At 42.2% G+C, this 21,186-nt stretch overlaps 2 protein-coding genes across 6 annotated transcripts in view; one reads left to right on the plus strand and one right to left on the minus strand.

Annotated features, from left to right (window-relative positions):
* Positions 1 to 21,186, plus strand: part of CNBD2 (cyclic nucleotide binding domain containing 2) — a gene marked incomplete at its 3' end in the record, with an annotated part of 114,960 nt that overhangs the window by 26,645 nt on the left and 67,129 nt on the right. For all 5 annotated transcript variants that reach the window (XR_013814147.1, XM_079783538.1, XM_079783540.1 and 2 more), the window contains 4 exons: positions 6,218 to 6,374; positions 6,823 to 6,974; positions 9,034 to 9,172; positions 19,900 to 20,014. Coding sequence is in view for 4 of the 5 variants with exons in the window: in XM_079783538.1 (XP_079639664.1) it covers positions 6,218 to 6,374; positions 6,823 to 6,974; positions 9,034 to 9,172; positions 19,900 to 20,014 (563 nt within the window). The remainder of the gene's footprint in view (positions 1 to 6,217; positions 6,375 to 6,822; positions 6,975 to 9,033; positions 9,173 to 19,899; positions 20,015 to 21,186) is intronic.
* Positions 137 to 4,624, minus strand: LOC307106836 (nucleolar protein 58-like). Its single transcript, XM_079783542.1, is given in 4 exon segments — positions 137 to 1,352; positions 1,354 to 1,382; positions 1,386 to 1,467; positions 1,469 to 4,624. Coding segments are annotated over 4 exon segments (1,734 nt in total). The 5' UTR covers positions 2,425 to 4,624; the 3' UTR covers positions 137 to 685.

Here is a 21,186-nt window from a genome sequence, read left to right on the forward strand (position 1 = left end):
CGGCCCAGGGCTGGAGCTGGGCTGGGCAGGAAGAGCCGGCTGAGAAGGCCATGGCAGGTGTGCCAGCCTCTCTGCTGAGTGTCAGCCGAGGAAAGCCATCTGTTAGTTCACCTCGGTGCTCACTCTTATGGTTGTAGCACAATTTATCTCATCCATTCATTGAGATTCTACCCAGAATTAAGGAGAGGATCTGGTAGGAACCTCGGAAAGGATCTGTTCCAATTCTCTAATTTTTCAGATAAGAAAATGGAGGCTCATAAGGGGGAAATGACTCATCTCAGGTCACCCAGATAATGAATAGCAGAGCTGAGGCTCAAATCCAGGCCCAAAACGGCAGAATGGATCACAGATAATTATGTTACTAGTACATCCAGACAGGAACCAGGGCAAGGGTCTTGAACTGGGATGAGGGAAAAATGAAATCTGTATTTTTCTTTTTCTTTCTTTCTTTTTTTTACCAAGAAAATATTTTTATTTGGATTACAAAGACTAAAAATAATGATATAATAAAGTTAACAGAGTTGATGTCAAGACACAAGTAGGTTTGAAAAGCTATAGATGAGTAATCACTTTGTTTCACTAAACCTCTGTTCATCCTCAATTATCTTAAGGCGCATCTCTGGCATACTCTTGACTGAATCTTAAGGGCGATGTATCCAGGTGATCCAATTGTGATTCCTTTCCATTAGTCCTCATTACCTTTCTTCTTCTTCTTTTTCTCTGGACTAGGAACCGCTGTGCTGGTGCATGGTTCTTCCTCAGAAAGCGGTTCTTCCTTAATGTGTTTCTTCTTATCCTTTTTCTTCTTCTTCACAGATGTCTCCTGTTCTTCCACCACTAGTACTCCTTCTTCTTCTCTTTCTTCTCCTCCTCCTCCTCCTCCTCCTCCTCCTCCTCCTCCTCCTCCTCCTCCTCCTCCTCCTCCTTCTCCTTCTCCTTCTCCTTCTCCTTCTCCTTCTCCTTCTCCTTCTCCTTCTCCTCCTTCGTCTTCTTCTTCTTCTCCTTCTCCTCCTTCTTCTTGCTCTTCTTTTTCTTCTACTTCAACTTTAATTTTAACCTTAGCTTTTTTTGCCTTTTCAATTATTTCATCCTCTTGATCTACCTGTTCTATCTTGCGTTTTTTAGAACAGGTTGGCAGTGTGGAGTCACCAGAAGGGTCATAAGACTTCCCTTCACTTTTATGCTCATATTTTTCTGCTTTTGCTAATGCCTTTCCTGTCCTGCTTATTTTCCTTATCCCTCTATCTTCAGTGGCCCTCAACCTGGCCTCTAATTTGGCTCTGTTCTCAACTCCCATGGCAGAACTGGAATCTTTACCAAAAGCATCATATCGAATAGCCAAAACAGTTTTGAGAAATCTTTCCTTTGTGTTTGGGACTTGTCTAGCCTACGAGCGAAGCATGATAAATGAGACCATACTTAGGGGTATCCCATCTAGACTTTAGAGCTCTGAAGAGTGCCTTTTCAGAGAATCTGAACTGTGGAAGCTGCATGTTTGGCCAAATTCAAAAGAGAACCTGCATGAGCAATGAGTTGTGCTCCAGCTAATTCTCCAACCATGACTGTGACATTGGGTGCAATGGCCATCATTCGATTTTGTAGGTATTCATAAAGCTGGGTTCTATATTCTGAGATTTCAGTCACCTGAGTGCAGAGATGCAGAATGTTGCAAATATCTTCTTCTGAAACGTCTGTTCCCATAGATATCTCTGCAGCTGCTTTCACTTCTGCTTCAACTTCCTCTGGCAGTAATTCAGAAAGTTGGGCCGAGGCATAATTCTTCCTATCACCAACTTTCTGCAAACACTTGCAGTATGTCAAGTTATCTGAAATTATTTTTCCTAATTCAGGGAAATGCCAGCCATACCATTCTCTACACCTCATAATGTAGTTGTTTAGTTCTTTATCCAAATCATCCAACAAGGAAATAGCCTGAACAATCATTGTGTCCACTTGATCAGCACTAAATTTCAATCTATACCGGGACAAGCTGTGGGCCAAACCAAGACACATAGCTGCCATTTCTTGTGGTTCTACCCCAGGTATTAACACATCCATCTCTAAACAAATTCCTCTCATAAGTTCATTAACAACAGGACTATGGATGCAACTGAGATTCAGCTTTTCCTTTATGACACTTCCCAGTTTAGCATCAGCTACAGCCAGGGGTTCATGGGCTTCTTTTACTATTTTCTTCAGTACTTTTTTTAGTTGCTTGTTGGTTTTGCCCTCCATCAGAGCTGTGAATGCTGCTAATGCTTCTGCTGTATCCTGAAATTTCTCCAAATGTTTTAGCTTAACTATTTTATTTGCTTCCTCTGGAGTTTCAAATTCTTTCCACAAACTATCAACCTCTTGAAGTTTCTTCTCATTCAAAACCTTAAAGATGGCGTAGCTGACGGACGTTTCAAACAGCACAAGCATGGTTAGGCTAGGTCAGGGCACTGCACAACCAGCCACGAGCTCTTATCCTAATGGAAAAAGACCAGATTTGCGGCCCCCCCAAGCCTGCAAGGCCGCTGCTGGCCAAGCACAAACGCGCACGCTTTCCTGCAAAGCACCAGACCATGTTGCCTAAATGCTCCACACGGCCGAAATCTGTATTTTTCTTAATCTCTAGCTGAAATTTATCATTTTCTTCAGTCATGGATGTAGGTAGCAAACCACTGTATTATTAGACATTATTGTGACTTTTTCACCAAAAGAAATCACAAATATTTTCACATTATACTTAATGTTGCAGGTTTCTTGAAAAATAGTTTATCACATCTTTGAAAATATGGTAGTTATTAGATATGCTATCTTTGTTATTTGATGCCTTAATAAAGAGGCACACATATTGCTACATCACAAATTGGGGTTTTTGTTAACTAATTCTGCTGTATTTTATTTTATACATTTGAGACATTATTCTGTGAAGGCTTTATCAGATTGTCACAGGGCCCATGGCACAAAAAGCGCCTCATAAATACCTTGTAGTAGAGAAGTTTAAGAGGTATGCGCGGACATATTGCTATTTCCAGGACATTCTGAAGGCTTACAGGGGATAGCCTTGCACAATATTTGAGGTGAGGCCTGTTTTGAAAATCCAGGATGTAATGTCACTATAGGTTTGTGCCCTGATATCTTCCTTCATGGAGGTCACAGTCTAAGACATAATCACAACTAATTATAGGTTATGATCCTTTATGAACCATGCAGGATCATTTCCACAGGTAATAAGCCAGGGGGAGGAGGTAATTATCCAGTTGGTTTGAACGAGGGAGTTTCACAGCAGAGGTGACATTTGAACAGGTATATTTGACAGGTGGAAGTGTAGATAAGGACATTCCAGGGAGAGGGTACCATCTGCTTTGTTCTAGCCTAATGAAGAAGAGCAAGTCACTGCTATCCTAAAGTGAGATTCCAGGACAGGCAGGATGGTGTCATGGAAAGAAAAAGAATCATGGAGCTAGGAGCTCTGGAATTTAATACCATGTCTGCCCCACTGGGATCTCAGACAAGCCACTTAAGCTTTCTGAGCCTACTATCCTCATCAGTGAAATGAGGAGAATATGGCTTTTCTGTAGATCAAAAGATGGTGATTGTTAAAGCCAGTTGTTGATTGTCCAGGACTGGGAATTAGCAGATTAGATAGGATCCTTCCAGTTGCAAGTGACAGAACTCAGTCCAGCGGAATGTATTGGTGACTCATGTATCTGAAAAGTCCTGGGATAGTTCTCCAGCTTTAGGCTTAGCTGGATTTAGGGGCTTAGTGTCACCAGGACCCTGTCTGTCTGTCTCCATCCCCTGGCACTTCATAGCATAAGCCACCTTCTCAGCCAGACTCTCTTCTCACAATGGAGAGATGACTGTCCCAGCCACAACTCCCAACTTTCCTCCTTCTGGTTTCAGTCCCTTGGGAAAGAGAGTAAACATCCTAGTCCCTCAAGTCAGAGCCTTGGAATTAGTTCTTTCTGAACCAGGTTAGCTTCTCTTGAATCATCAGTGGGCAGTGATGCTCTGATTGTCTGACAGTCAAGAAAGGGTGTTTCCCCCAAAGCAAAATCAGGGTGCAGTTGGTAGAAAAATGTGACCAGATGCTTGGCAGTAAAAGCAGTAGATGTCTACTGTAGGAGATTCAGGTTCTAGTGCTGACTCAAGTGTGACCTTCAAACAAGTCCCCGGGAGGGCCCCACTTTCCTCATCCTGAAAATGTAGATTGAGCTATATGATCTCTGTGGGTCTTTCTGGCTCCAATTCTAGAAGTCTACACTTGAGTGAACACTGGCTCTGCTCTTTGGACCCCAAAGTCTTATTTCCTGGTTGAATATGCCTGCCTTCTCCCATCTGGCCATTGTCATCTGGGCCATCACCTCTTTCCTACGTTGACACAGCTTCTGGTTTATATCCAAACAAACCCAGAGCCAGAGGGAAGCCTAAAGCTACTGACTCCAGCCTAATGCAGTCCTCAGTCCACCTGTTCTCTAGTCCCTGCCCCCAGGAATTTGCCACAGGGTCATGAAGCCAGTGGATGCTCGGGAAGCTGAGAAGAGGAGACATTGCTATGGGCTGAGTCAGAGAGGTCTTCCTGGAGGCAGTAGGATCTGAGCTGGACCTTGAGCTCCTTGAAAGAATTTGAATAGGTGAATAAGAGAGGAAAGTCCATTCCAAGCAGGGGGAGCTGTGTAGACAAATTGATGGAACAAAGGAAGTAACACTTGTCCTGTGCAGAGGGTTGGCTCTGGCTCTCCTGCTGCTGGTAGCTCAGTGAGGAGGGGGAGGAGAATTCAGAGGACCTGCTGAGGGCAGTGCAGAGAGATTGGAGTTGAGGGGTACAACAGCAGTCTGGAAAACACTGGGACACTTTTACAAAGGCCACTGATTCCTAAGACCTTGGTAGACACTGAAGGGCAGACTTTGGGCTCCCCATTGCCTTCTGGGTAAAATCCAAACTTAGCCCAACTTTTATACCGAGCCAGATATCTCTCCCATTACTCCCCTGACCTCCTTCCCGTCTCCCATTTTCCTTTCTAATGGTAGTTACAGTTATTCCTTTGAATGTGCCCATGCTTCCAGCCACTTCTGGGCCTTTGAAATTTTTTTTTTCCTTTTTAATAGATTTTTATTGATTTCAGAGAGGAAGGAAGAGGGAGAGAGAGATAGAAACATCAATGATGAGTGAGAATCATTGATCGGCTGCCTCCTGCATGCTCCCCATTGGGGATCAAGCCCCCAACCCGGGCATGTGTCCTTGACCGGAATCAAACCTGGGACCCTTCAGTCCACAAGCCGATGCTCTATTCACTGAGCCAGACCAGCTAGGGCACTTCTGGGCCTTTGGACATGGAGTCCTTCTGCCTGGGATGTTCTTCCATCACTCTGTCCACCTGGATGACTCCAGACACCATCCTAGAGCTTTCTCTGGCCTTCCTAAGCTTAGTTAAATGCCCCTTCTCTGTGCTTCTAATTATCCCATGTTTACCTCTCTTAAAGCATTTTTAAACCTTATTTACCTCCTTACTTGACCATAATTTTGAGAATGAAATCTGTGTCCTTTATCACTGTGCCTGACAGACACAGTTGGAATTTGTTTAACTTATATTGAATGAATGAAGGAAATTAATGAATATTGAACGAAGTGAAATTTGAGCTTGCATTTGAAATACAGAAACTTCCTTCTGAGCTTAAGAACTAACTCCCAGTTTTCTTGGGACCTGGCACTTCTACCCTCAGAGTTCCCAATTGGGTAGTGAGTTCTTGAAGATCATAATAAGACCACTTATTTGTCTCTTTCTAGGCATATTCATCTATATTTTACAGACAAGAGAAACGGAAGCTCAGAAAGGGGATATGAGTTGCCCAGTGGCACATAGCTAGCTAGGGGTAGAACCAGGATTGGGATCCTGGTGTGACTCTAAAACCAGTGCTTTTAATTATTTAGCCACTCATCCAATCCTTTCAGCATGTGTTCATTCATTTATTTCACAACTGTTCATTGAACATTTACTGTGTGACCAAGCAGACTGACAAAGGCTGTGTTCTCTGGAAGCTTCAATCTAACAGAGGTGGGCAACGTTAGCTTGATGGAACTGGGACTGGGCTCTTCTGAGTCCTTTCTAGTCCCAGCCTGTGTTTTAATTCTCCAGAGCAAAGGGCACAACCAATCCAACTCTCCTCCCAGCATGTACCGGGCTCTGGGTTGCTACTAGATCACAGGGCTATGGTCTTTTCCCAGGTTTGGTCGCAGACGTGTGATCATAAAGAAGGGGAAGAAGAGCAACAGCTTTTATTTCATCTACTTGGGAAGAGTCGCAGTGACCGAGGATGAGGATGGCAGCAGCGCCTTCCTAGACCCCCACCCGATGTTGCTGCAGAAGGGCGACTGTTTTGGGGTAATGGAGGAAGGGCCTGGCTTCCTGGGCTGGGGTTGGAGTGTGAGAGATTCCTGTTAGAACCTCTTGGCCAGGCCCAATCCTGCCTTATATTCTGTGCAAGTCACTGCCCTATTGTGGGTCCTAGCACCCTTATCTGTCAAAGGCCAACTCTTCATTTGTGATGTTTAAGGAGTATGTTCCCCATATGACCCCTTAGAGATACGTGACTCCTCAGTGAGGCCTCTCCAGCTTCCTGACTTTGGCCTGGTCAAGTCTGTTGCCTCTTTTTCCACAGGCAACATATTAAGAGGGAGGAGTGGGCCCACTGAAGGGGTGATGAGCAAGAGCACAGGGGTGGCCCCAGAACCTGCAGTCTGGAGAGGAGAAATTTCAAGGGAAGCGGGGAGACAGAAGCAGGAAATGAGAGGTAGCCTCTTACTTGCCTTTGCCCCTGTCTACCCAACAGGAAATGGGCCTTCTGAGTTCTTCAGTAAGGAGGGCCACTGTGGTCTGTATGGAAGAAACAGAGTTCTTGGTTGTCGACCAAGATGATTTCATTGCTAATAAGTTGGACGACGAAGTTAAAAAGGATGCCCAGCAGCGGTTTGATTTTTTTAGGTAACTCCATCATCAGCCAGTATCTTCCCCCCTGGGTGTTTATTAGATACCTAACTTTGTCCCAGGCCCAGTGGGAAATTCTAGGTGCTTTTCTCTCTGCCTGAAATATTCTTCAGTACCCACCTCCCACCCAAGTTCTCAAACTCCTACTATACCTTCAGGTCTCAGTTCAAATATCCCTTCCTTGTGGAACAGTAATACTAGAATGGCTAATGTGTATTGAGTGCTTGCTGGGCCAGGAAGGGTATTAAGACGTCTGGACTACTTGCCTTATCTAATTTACATTCAGTCCTGTGAGGATATTTCTCTTATTCTCCCCAATTTATGGGTGAAGGAAGTAAGGCTCAGGGTGGGGATGTCCCAGAATGTCTGATTCAGAAGTCTCTGGGCCTCACCCCACCTCACTAACCAACCCCATCTACCCTCAACCCAGAATAGAGAGGGTGCCTCTCAATGCTTTTATCACACTATGTTAAAACTGTAATGCTTGATTGTACAATACTTTGCAATTTATTTGCCCCATCAGACAGTAAGCAATATGGTGGCAAGGCCCTATCTGTACTCTTTACCATTGTAATCCCTGTGTTGTCATAGTGCCAGGCACATGCAGATGCTCATTCAGTTATCTTTAGGAAAGAGTGAAAGTCAAATGAAGCATAGGCACTGGCACTGAAAATACATGTCGTAGGTTGCAGGCTATAGAGAATCATGATAGGCAGAGCGTCCCTGTGAACTAGAGCTGAGATAGTGCTTCATAAAGGATCTGGAGCCTGACAAGGGGGAATTTATTTATTTAATTTTATTATTTTTTTAAAATATATTTTATTGATTTTTTACAGAGAGGAAGAGAGAGGGATAGAGAGTTAGAAACATCGATGAGAGAGAAACATCAATCAGCTGCCTCCTGCACACCTCCTACTGGGGATGTGCCCGCAACCAAGGTACATGCCCTTGACTGGAATCAAACCTGGGACCCTTGAGTCCACAGGCCGACGCTCTATCCACTGAGCCAAACCGGTTTCGGCTGACAAGGGGGAATTTAGTCCCCAAGGGAGGAGCAGTTCATTTGTTCATATAGTGGGAAATGACGCTGGTTTCCTTCCAGTCTCAGCTCTTACGCTTATCGGCCATGTGACCCTAGATAGGTCACTTCTCCAAGTGTTAGTCTCCTGCTCTGTGAAATGGAGATAATAATTCCTCTCTTCCAAGGTCATTGTAAGGATTGAATGAAATAATCATGGGAAGTGTGGGCCCAGTGTTTGGCACATAGTAGGTGCTCCTTCTGTGGTGGCCCAGCTTTCCTTCCAGTGCCTCTAGACCCTTCTCGTCTGGACATGGCACTGACTCCATTCTCCTTTGGTGCTCTGAATGGAACTCAGTGCCCCCACTGAGGCCTAAGTCACTGAGTTCTGAGCTCATAATCCGTTGGAGCTGAGAAAATCTACTGCCATAGCTAGTAGTCCGTTGGGGCCTCATCTGAGGGAAGGCAAACACATGTATGCGGTGTATGAGGTCAGGTGGAGGGGAAGTCACTTCAGTGGGCCTTCAACCACAGGGTACAAAAGAGGTGAATCCAGACTCTTCCCCAGGGCTGAGTATTTGAAGCCAATAGGCCATAGGAGATGGGTAGGAATGCGCCGCCCAAACCAAAGTAGGGCCAAGGGGCAGAATAGCTGGTGAGCTGCAGTGAGGCCTTCTCACAGTGTTACTTGGAATGGGAATAGCTTAGTGAGCCACAAGGTTGTGGTCAAGGAACTGGGGAAAGTCTCCTGGAGGGAGGAACAGAAGTGAGAGAATCATAGTTGGTGGATTACACAGGTGTGTTTGAGGAGTAGCAGAGGGGAGTGGCTGGATGGGAGGGCCTGGAGAAGAGGGCAGAGGGAGCCAAGGCGATATGTGGTAGGAGATTGGCTACAGGCTAGGTGATTGGAGGCTGTGCGAAATCTTCCAACTCAGGCATTTGCAAGAGCAGGAGAACATGTTCCCTTTCTGGAAATTGCTAAGAGCTGTGCACCTTCTGTGATGGAGGGCAACGCATTCTAACATATTTTCCCCTCAGGCAGATGGAGCTGTTAAAGTCGTGGTCTGATGAGAAGCTCTGGAAGCTGGTAACCCTGGGGAAGGTGGAGAAGTACTCATATGGGCAGCTGGTCTCAAAAGACATTGTTGAATCGTCCTCTGTCATGTTTGTCTGCAAGGTAAGAGGTCAAGGTTGGGAGTGTGAAGCTGGGAAGAATATGCCTAATATAGGATCCTATGGCCAGACAGAAGGGTCCTGAGCGCTGTTCTGCAGCACTTGCAATTGGCAATTGTTGCCTCATTGAGGATTTAATTTATATTTTTTCTAATTACTAGTAAGATTATTCATGTTTGTTTACTGTCTAAATTTTCTCTTTTGCATATTGCTTTATGTTTTTGCCAACTTTTCTGTTGGTTGATAATGAAAAGAAAATCTAACATATTAATAACATATATTGAGTTCTTACTGTGTACCCGGCTGCGTGTTCAACACGCTTTATTTCATTTTAACCTCACAGCAGCACAAAGGAGAGTGGTATTGTCATTCCCATTTTACAGAGGCACAGGAAGGTTAAGTGGTTTGTCCAAGGTCACACAGTTGCTGAAGGGCAGAGGCACAGTTCATCCCAGGTCTGACTCCAAAGCTCTTCTTCTTAGGAGCTACGATTTGGAATTTGAGTTGACCTTTCCGCAGTTAATCATTATTATCATCTTAAGAGCCACCAGTTTTTTGAGGCTCTTTGCTCTTGCGCCAGGGGTTCTGCTAGCATCATTAATTTTTTCGTGTGTATTCAGGAATAGATAATACATTCACATGGTTCAAAATTCAAAAGGTTCAATAGAATGGTGAGTTTCCCTTTCACCTCTTTCCCTCACCACCCAGTTTCTTATGTGTCTGTACTGCACATATTCTCTGAATGTGTATATGTTTTTTCCTCTTTTCCATAAATGGCATCAAATGACATAGACTGTTCTGCACTTTGCTGTTTCATTAAGAATATTTCTGTAGATCGTTACATGCTAGTACATACAGAGCTCATTCATTTTTTTTCCACCCGTGTAATATTTTACTGAATGGTTGTACTTCAATTTACTTAGCCAGATTCCCATGGATGGATATTAATTTTTTAAAAATATATTTTTTTATTGATTTCAGAGAGGAAGGGGGAGGGAGAGAGAGATAGAAACATCAATGATGAGAGAAAATCATTGATCGGCTGCCTCCTGCACACCCCCTGCAGGCCGAAGCTTTACCTACTGAGCCAAACCGGCTAGGGCTGGATATTAATTTGTCTCAATCTTTTGTTATTTCAGGGTTTTGATGAATACCATGCACATACTATCATTTCACCATAACTATTCACCCAAGCTCTATAAGGAAGATATTATTATCCTAAGTTTACAGACAAGGATAATAAAGACACCCTAAGAAAGGCCACCCAACTAGTAAGTGGCAGAGCCAGAGTTCGAAAAACTTTTAGTATTTCCCATATATCTATTATCTACATGTTAAACCACCACAGACATTTTGTCAAGTTTTTGCCAAGGTCATGCATGACACATTGGTCCAGGCTCGGGAGGGATACAAAGATGGAAAAGACTGGTTCTCTCTCCTTATACACTTAGTGGCCAGATTATTATGATCTCTGAACGCATAATAATCTGGCTACTCACTGTGTGTGTGTGTGTGTGTGTGTGTGTGTGTGTGTGTGTGTGTGTATACATGGCCTGGTGCATGAATTTGTGCATGGGTGGTTGGCCAGCCTGCCTGCTGGTGGAACACCTGGTCGAGGGGACAATTTGCATATTAGCCTTTTATTATATAGGATATACACTGAGTGGCCAGATTATTATGCGTTCAGAGATCATAATAATCTGGCCACTCACTGTATATCTTCTTTACTAGGTTCTGAGCACGGACAAAGGTGTCAATATCAACTACAAAAGGATTAGTGCAAAATCTGCAAGTTGTAAGGATTCAGGAGATAGAGCTCTCTAAAGTTTGGAGGCTATAAGGAAGGTTTCCTGGACGAGGTGAGGTGGGAGATGAGCCTTGATATATTGCACCATTAGACAAAAGGAAGGGGCAACATTGATTGTATGCTAGAGCTGGCTCATAGTGGCCTTGAGAGCTGATTCAATTTTCAGGAATTCTGTGAGTTGGTAAACACTAAAATTATTAAAAAATTATATAAACCTATAATTAAATACATTATATTGAAAACAAGAGTAATAAATGCTGAACAGCCAGGCCAGTGTGGCTCAGTGCTTGAGTGTTGACCTATGAACAAGAAGGTCACAGTTCGATTCCCGGTCAGGGCACATGCCTGGGTTGTGGGCTCCATTCCCAGTCTGGAGCGTGCAGGAGGTAGCCGATCGATGATTCTCTCTCATCTTTGATGTCTCTCTCTCTCTCTCGCTCTCGCTCTCGCTCTCGCTCTCACTCTCTCTTCCTTTCTGAAATTAATTAAAAAATATATTTTAAATAAGCTGAACACAGCCCTAACCAGTTTGGCTCAGTGGATAGAGCGTCAGCCTGCGGACTGAAGGGTCCCAGGTTCGATTCCAGTCAAGGGCATGTACCTTGGTTGCGGGCACATCCCCAGTAGGGGGTGTGCAGGAGGCAGCTGATTGATGTTTCTCTCTCATAGAAAGTTTCTAACTCTCTATCCCTCTCCCTTCCTCTCTGTAAAATATCAATAAAATATATTTTAAAAATATTAATGCTTATAAAAAATAAGCTGAACACATCATTTTCTAATGATGTTACTGCATTGTAGTATTATCTAGGCTCTTGAGGATATGTCTACTGCATCTGTATGGTGGAAATACTATATAGGTGTGCACATTTCTTCTCAATTCCACACGCAGTGACTTCACTCATATTGATAACTTAAAATGGGCCACTGTGGGAGTATTTACACAGTGGAAATTGGCAGACAGTCTAAGTCAGGTCTTGATTTATGGCTTTGCTGATTGTCTTAAGAAAGCTATAGAGAGCCGAAACCGGTTTGGCTCAGTGGATAGAGCGTCGGCCTGCGGACTCAGGGGTCCCGGGTTCGATTCCGGTCAAGGGCATGTACCTTGGATGCGGGCACATCCCCAGTAGGGGGTGTGCAAGAGGCAGCTGATCGATGTTTCTAACTCTCTATCCCTCTCTCTTCCTCTCTGTAAAAAATCAATAAAATATATTTAAAAAAAAAAAAAAAAGAAAGCTATAGAGAAAATGTTTATAATGTAGGTTATATTTAATAGAAGGAAGGATCTGTAGCCATTACACTGTGAAGAGAAGAAAGTTGAGAAAATATTCTTCTAGTATTTAAAAAGCATGATCTGATCCATCATAGATATTAGTCATATCATCGATGAACAGTGAGGTTCTGATATATATAGTGATAAAGCTAAAAGAGGTTTCAATTTAATGAATATAATTTATATGAGAGTGAAAAATAGTTTATCAGTAGATTATAAATCAGATTTAGTAATATTAAATTTATTGGGAAAAGAGTGGTGTGGAATACAAATTCATTTGTCAAATCATGGTTGAATTATGACTATAAACCAATTGGCCATGGACACAAGAGTTCAGCCAAAGTTAACAAAAGCATCCTGTGAGAATTGATTGGCAAAATGGAATATTTAATGAGTATGGTATATTTTGTTATTTATAAACTAGAGGCCTGGTGTACAGGATTTGTGCACTGGTGGGGGGCATGGCCTGCGGGGATTGGCCTGCTGTGGAAGCACCACTCATCCTGGTCAGCCGAACAGATATCAGAGAGAAGAAGGAATTGCAAATGATTCAAGATGGCCTTCAGGGCTCTCCACTTTCTTCTCGGCTTTCTCTCATCTCTTCTCACATGACCATCAGGATTCTCCAAACTTATATAAACCCCAAGCACATCCCTACTGCAAGCTTGGCTTTCTACTATTCCACTCAGCTGGCAAGGACCTCATCCTTATCCCCACCCTTGATTGAGTCAGATCCTGTGCATCCAATCCCCTTTCAGGTGTAGAGGCTGGAAGCCAAACACTACATTTCCTAAGCTCCCTTGTAGCTAAGGCTCTGGATGTGATTTGGATCCCACCAATCCGATGCACTTGGGTAGACTTAGTTTTGGAACTGCCAGATATCTACATTGTTAGTGGACCCACCCTCTGAGTGGCTGCTTCCGCTGTGGGAGCGTGCTCATCCCAGTCAGCTGAGCATTGAGTGTCTGCCCCCCCCCTCCCCCGCCCGGTGGTCAGAGCGCGTATAGTGACTGGTCAACTGGTCGTTCTGGTCGTTCGGCCGTTTGCTCCCTGGGCTTTTATTATATAGGATTGTGTATAACACACCCTTTATAACAGTAAAATTTATAGAGTCAAGTGTAGCTAACATAAACAGAAAGGAATTTATCAGAGGGTATTAAATGGCTAACAGATTAACTGGTGGTGGTGGGGAGGCCTGAAGAAACAGACCTAGACTGAAAATGACTCCCAAACAATTCCAGATCAGAGTCCAGATCTGGATTGCCACAGGTGCTGCTGCTCCTGCCATGTTCAAGAAGCCACTGCCTCCACTAACAATGTAGATATCTGGCAGTTCCAAAACCATGTCTACCCAAGTGCATCGGATTGGTGGGATCCAAATCACATCCAGAGCCTTAGCTACAAGGGAGCTTAGGAAATGTAGTGCTTGGCTTCCAGACTCTACACATGAAAGGGGATTGGATGCACAGGATCTGACTCAATCAAGGGTAGGGATAAGGATGAGGTCCTTGCCAGCTGAGTGGAATAGTAGAAAGCCAAGCTTGCAGTAGGGATGTGCTTGGGGTTTATATAAGTTTGGAGAATCCTGATGGTCATGTGAGAAGAGATGAGAGAAAGCCGAGAAGAAAGTGGAGAGCCCTGAAGGCCATCTTGAATCATTTGCAATTCCTTCTCCTCCATGATATCTGCTTCATTGTACCTAAAATTTGTTTTTCCTAAAAAGATTCAGGGGATAAGTAGTGAGGGATGTAAGTTCAAGACTTCCTTTAATCAGCAGGATGATTACATCCTGACCAGCAGAACGTGGGGGGTGCTACTTAATCTGTTTTGGCCTCCATTTCTTAATCTGTAAAATGGACCAATTTACCCCATAAAGTCTGTAAGAATGAGAGTTTAGCACATACTCAATTAACATTCATCCTCTAATCCAGCTGTTCCCAGAGTGTTGTCGCTGGACCAGCAGCATCAGAATCATCTGGAAACTCATTAAAAGTGCAAACTATTGGGCCCACACAAGAGCTATTAAATCCAAAACTCTGGGAGGAGTGGGAGTGGGGGTGGGGGAGGGGGTGGGGCTCAGTAATCTGTGTATTCACAGCCTTTCATGTGATTCTGATGCACATTAAAGTCAGAGAACCTGTGATTTAAGGGAGGAGTTTTCAAATTTTGGTAAGCACAAAGAACACCTAGGGTGCTTCTTCAAAAGGCACGTAGATTCCTGCCTCACCACAGAGATCTGATTCATTAACTCTCAAAAACTGCATTTTGAATAAGTGAATAAGTGTCACAGGTACCCAGCTGGCGTGGCTCAGTAGTTGAGTGTCAACCTATGAACCAGAAGGTCGTGGTTTGATTCCTGATCAGGGCACATGCCCAGGTTGTGGCTTAATCTCCAGTGTGGGGCTTGCAGGAGGAGCTAATCAGTGATTCTCTCTCATCATTGATGTTTCTATCTCTTCCTCTCCCTTCCTCTCAGAAATCAATAAAAAAATTTTTTTTAAAAGTATCACAGGTGATTCTAATGTAGGGGTCTTGAACTTCACTCTGAGAAAAATAATACAGATGTCACAAACTCATCCTGGCCAGCAGATAAGTTTGGTTTGTCCCTTACAGTGTTTTATTAGAAGCTGATTTAATAGTTGAGGTGGAGATTGGACATAAAAATTCTGATTTCTGGCTTCTTTGGGATATTCAGAAGATCAGGCAACAGCAGGCTGTATTATGGTGTGGCCCCCTCTGGCTGGAGTTCGAGAGCACCTGCCCCTTTAAAGGGACTGCTATTTTTTCTAATTTTTATTTCCTGCCTAGTTAGCTCCTTGAGTGTTCCTCTGCCAAGGAAACCGGGCTGCCTGACTCCTGTAGTTTACTCATATTGCCACTAGAGGGCAAAATCAGCAGCTGGTGGCTGGGAGTCCTTGAGACCCAGTAAAGAACTTGATTTCCTGCTGGTATCACAAACATAATTAATGCCCATAATCAACTCATTTTGAACAGTTTATCATTTGGGGACACATAGTGAAATTGTTTTCTTTACAGATACAGATGTGATTAAATATCCACGAGAGACGTTCAAGAAGAAACTGTTGGAGTGTTTTTCTTTAGCACCTGCAGTTCCTAGTTGATAAATGTTTGTTGAATGAATATTGAATAAAGCTCCATGCACAATGCCTGGCATATAAAAGGGCTTATTAAATATTTGATCCCTTCTTCTTCTTCCTCTTTAACAGTAAACTGTCTTGAACCTTAACCCTTCATAATGTGTCTCTTAGAGTTCTTACTAAAAAAGGGTAAGGATTTATAAAGATATGAAATTTTAAGATGACATATTCTTCTTGCCTATCAGATTAGGAAAAGTTAAAAAGATTGTGCAAACCCAGTTGTCAATGTAACAAAAGATATATTATAAGGGACTCTGTTATATACTGTCAGAGAGGTGTAAACAGATCTAACATTTCTGAGGGGCAGTTTGTTAATGTGTATTGAAACAAGCATACCTTTAGGAATTAATCCCAAAGAGATAATGAAACATGGGTATTCTTTTAGGTAAACTAGTTTCAGCTGCAATTATAAACAATCCTCAAATCTCAGTGGATTAACTAACAAAGATTTATTTCTTCAACCCACTACTTGATCATAGCAGGCCAGTTAGTCTTGCTCCTTATAGTAACTCAGGGACCCAGGCCACTGGAGACTCTATCTAGTGGGAAGCCAAGCTTGCAGTAAGGATGTGCCTGGTGTTTATATAAGTTTGGAGAATTCTGATGGCTATGTGAGAGAGGATGGGAAGAGCCTAGAAGAACTGATAATGGCAAGCCCTGAAGGCCAGCCTGAATCATGATCAACAGGATGGGGCAAGGGAATGTTGAGAACCAAGCACTGGCTTTTAAAGTTTCCACCCAGAGTATCACAAGCCACTTTGCTAACAGAAATTGACCAAAACAAATTCCTAATTCAAAGAGTGGAAAAATACAATCCTTCCATGTGCTTGAGAGGACAACTTACGTATTTGTGAACTGCCTAATGACCATTCTAGAAGATGTATGGACAAGATTGTCCATTAAAGTTGACGACCACTGAAAGTCACAGAAACCCACCTCCAGCGGCTTAATGAATAATAATTTTTCTCATGGTAAAGTCTAGATTTAAGCAATCCAGGGCTAGAAGAGCTGTTTTAGGAAGTCTTTCAGAACCCACACCCCTTCTAGCTTCTACTTTCTTTAAAAATATATATATCTATTTTTATTTATTTCTGAGAGGAAGGGAGAGAGAGATAGAAACATCAATGATGATAATCATTGGGCTAGCTTTTACTTTCATCATCCACAGCTTATGGCTTTCATCCTAATGGTCACAATATGGCTACTCTACCTCTAACCATCAAGTCTGAGTTTCAAGCAGTGGGAAGGGAGAAGGACAACCTTGGTTTCCTGTTTTATCCATCTGCCTTTCATTTAGTCTCATTTGCCAGAACTGGGTCACTGCCATGCCCACTGCTGGGGAGTTTGGGGAGGTGGCAAGTTTTTTTAGCTGGGGATTTTGCTGTCCTGAACAAAATCATGAGAGGTAAATTAGAAACAAGCTAAATATGAATCTTCAAAAATATTTTCTTGAGGTGTAACATATATGCAATAAAGAACTTAAATTAAACTTTCCAGCTTGGTGAATTTTTACATGTGTGTTCACCTGTGTAAGCATCACCCAGTCAAGACAGAGCACATTTCCTGCACCTCAGAAGGCTCTCTTGTGCCCTTTCCCAGACAAAGTCCCCCTATGATAACCACTCTTCCTACTTGTCACCACAGATTACTTTTACATGTTCTTGAACTTCATATAAATGGACTCAAATAGTATGTACCCTTTGTGTCTGACTTCTTTTGCTCATCTGAATATTTATTTTCAATTTTATGCAAATTCTGGCATTCATAGAATAATATGCAATCATTAGAAGCAAAAATGTAGAACCATATTGCTTAGCATGAAAAGATGTCCTTGATATATCATTTTTATTTTTATTTATTTTTTATACATTGAGTTTTTTTTAAAGGTTATGAAAGTCTATTTACATAAATTGATTCATTTATGAAAAATTATCTATACTTATAGAGAAAAGTTTGAAAGAATATGCACCAAAATGTTATTACTTTTTATTTTGGGGTGTTAAGAATAACATAGTTTTAACTTTCTCTATGTTCTGTTTTTAAACTTAAATTTTATTTTATTTTTTAATTATTTTTATTTTTTAAAATTTTATTGATTTTTTACAGAGAGGAAGAGAGAGGGATAGAGAGTTAGAAACATCGATGAGAGAGAAACATCGATCAGCTGCCTCTTGCACACCCCCTACTGGGGATGTGCCTGCAACCAAGGTACATGCCCTTGACTAGAATCGAACCCGGGACCCTTCAGTCGCAGGCCGACGCTCTATCCACTGAGCCAAACCGGTTTCGGCTTAAAATTTTTAAAAAATTTTTATTGTTGAAAGTATTATAGATGTCCTCTTTGTGTTTTTTTCCCCCATTGACCCCCTCCTCCCTGCACCCACCCTTCCCAAGCCTTTGTCACACTATTGTCTGTGTCCATGGGCTATGTATAATGCATATAAGTTCTCCAGGTAATCTCTCCCTCCCACCTCTCCACCCCCACCTTCCCTCTGAAATTCATCAGTTTGTTCATGGTTCTATATCTCTGGATCTATTTTGTTTATCAGATTCCACTTATGAGTGAAATCATGTAATACTTACCTTTCTCTGACAGGCTTATTTCACTTAGCATAATATTCTCCAGGTCCATCCATGCTGTTGCAAATGGTAGGAGTTCCTTCTTTTTTACCGCTGCATAGTATTCCATTCTGCTGATGGGCACTTGGGCTGTTTCCAAATCTTAGCTATTGTAAATTGTGCTACTTATGAACACAGGGGTGTATATTTTCTTTCTGATTGGTGTTTCAGGTTTCTTAGGATATATTCTTAGAAGTGGGTTCACTGGGTCAAATGGGAGTTCCATTTGTAATTTTTTTGAGGAAACATACTGTTTTCCACAGTGGCTGCACCAGTCTTGCATTCCCACCAGCAGTGTGCTAGGGTTCCCTTTTCTCCACATCCTCACCAACACTTGTCTTTTGTTGATTTGTTGATGATAGCCATTCTGACAGGTGTGAGGTGATACCTCATTGTTGTTTTAATTTGCATCTCTTGGATGATTAATGACTTTGCGCATTTTTTCATATGCCTCTTGGCCTGTATGTCCACTTTGGAGAAGTGTTTATTTAGTTCCTTTGCCCATTTTTAAATTGAATTGTTTGTCTTCCTTTTGTTAAGTTGTATGAATTCTTTAGATATTTTGGAAATTATTCCCTTATCAGATGTATAATTGGCAAATACATTCTCCCATGCAGTGAGCTCTCTTTTCACTTTGTTAACGGTTTCTTTTGCTGTGATTTTTAATTTGATGTAGTCCCATTTGCTTATTTTTTTCCCTTAGTTTCCTTTGCCCTAGGAGATGTATTGGTAAACATATTGCTATTAGAAATGTCAGTGATTTTGCTGTCTATGGTTTTTTCTAAGATTTTTATCGTTTTCACGACTTACATTTAGGTCTTTTATCCATTTTGAGTTTATTCTTGTGTATGGTGTAAGTTGGTGGTCTAGTTTCATTTCTTGCATGTACCTGGTCAGTTTTCCCAACACCATTTATTGAAAAGATGTCTTTACTCCATTGTATACTCTGGCCTCCTCTGTCAAATATTAATTGAGCATAATGGCTTGGGTCAATTTCTGGGGTCTCTGTTCCATTCCATTGATCTATATGCCTATTCTTGTGCCAGTACCAGCCTGTTTTGAGTACAGTGACTTTGTAGTATAACTTAAATATCTGGTATTGCGATTCCTCCAACCTTGTTCTTCTTTCTCAAGATTGTTGCAGCTATTCAGGGTCTTTTTTTGGTTCCATATAAATTTTTGGAGTGTTTGTTCTAGATCTGTGAAATATGCCATTGGTATTTTAATGGGGATGTCACTGAATCTATAGATTGCTTTGGGTAGTATGGACATTTTAATGATGTTGATTCTACCAATCCATAAACACAGTATTTTCTTTCACTTGTTTATATCTTCCTCTATTTCTTTGTTCAATGTCCTGTAGTTTTTTAAACTTTTAATTTGGAATGATTTTAAATTTATAGAAAAGTTTCAAGAACTGTACAAAGAACTCCTGTAGAAACTTAACCTAGATTCATCAATTGTTAACATTTGCCACATTTATTTTAATATGTATTTTTTTTCCTTCCTGAATCACTTGAGAGTTAAGTATCATTCATCATACATTTACATTATTATTTTCTAAGAAATTAACCACAGAATAATTATCAAAATCTGCAAATTTAGCATTGATATAATCTATAATCCAAAATCAATTTCACTGTGTCCCAATAATAACCTCAATGACTTTTTTTTCCAGTGCCACATTGAATTGAGCTACTTGAATTTTTTATAAGTATATAACATATTCATTTTTTAAAAGGGACCCAGAACTACTTATATTGAGTAAATAAAACAAAATGTGGTGAGACATAATACAGACAGAATATTTTCAAAGTGTGGTCTGCCTGGAGCCCTTGGGGTTAAGCCTTTGGTTTTATGTTCCTTGATGCATCCAGGGCAGCTGTGAAGTCCTGCGGCTATTAGAACTTGCGTCTTCGCCTTTCTACTACAAGTGGATTTGGCAGCATCTGGAGCTGATAGATGACAGAGCTCTGAAGACCAACCTCAAAGGTAAGCCTCTGTCCACATCTGGCAGCCGGCAGCCCAGCAGGGGCACCTGGCCCCATCCTGTTTCCAGTTCCCAGCCCATAGAGTTTTAGAAATCTAGAGCTACAAGGGCCTGGCGGAGTATCTGGTTTGATTCCTTCTTCCACCAGCTGTGAAAACCTAGTCTACACTGCCTGGCCAGGTTAGACTCCGGCCTATCTCTCCCACTCCTCCTTTTCATCTTTTCCTCTTAGCAGGGAGGGAGAGCTTGGAGTTAGACGGGTTTGAATCCCACTGATCAGCTGGGTGACTTTGGTGGGTACTTAAGCCTCTAGGCCTGGTTTCTTTGTGTGTCATGGTAGTGTTGTGGTTAAGAGAGTAAGCCCAGGTGACAAACTGCTTGTGTTTGAATCCAGGGTCTGTCTCTTACTAGGTGTGTGATTCTAGAAAAGTCACTCTGTATCTCTGTGTATCCATGCCCTCAGTCTATAAAATGTGAATCGTCGTCTCTACTTCGTAGACTTGTTACGAAATTAAGCAGATGACTCTATAAAGCTCTCAGAACACTACTTGGACGCATTAGTATATAGTAGAGGTTCGTTGTCATTATCACACAGGTTACTAAAGAAGGCTGACTGAGATCATGCATGCATCTCTCTTTTCCACTACCAATCCACCAAACAAAAAGCTGTAGTCCATAAAATTTCCCCCCAATTTTATTTATTGTGGTAAAATACACATAACAAAATTTACTATATTAACTATTTTTAAGCATATAGTTTGGTGGTATTAAATACATTCATAATGTTGTACAACCATCACCACCATCCATTTTCATAACTCTTTTCAGCTTATAAAACTGAAACACTATACCAGTTAAACAGTAACTCTCAATTCCCCCTCTCTCTGGTAACCACCATTCTATTTTTCATCTCTATGATTTTGATTACTCTAAATACCTCATGTAAGTGGAATCCTACCTAATAAAATGGTAATATGTAAATTACCATCACTCCGCTACGCCCATGATTGGGCCAGCGGGAGGCTCAGTGGGCGGGACACGGGGTGGCCGGGGTAGCCCATTGGGCCAGTGGGACGCTGAGCTTGCGTCGCCAGCGGCGGCGCGAGCTCAGCGTCTGCGCCATGGCTGTGCTGCGGCACAGAAGGGGCCTCTGGGGCAGCGAGCTCACGTCCCG

The sequence above is a fragment of the Cnephaeus nilssonii genome, assembly GCF_951640355.1.
Source record: "Cnephaeus nilssonii genome assembly, chromosome: 11".
In the NCBI taxonomy this organism is placed as follows: Eukaryota; Metazoa; Chordata; class Mammalia; order Chiroptera; family Vespertilionidae; genus Cnephaeus; species Cnephaeus nilssonii.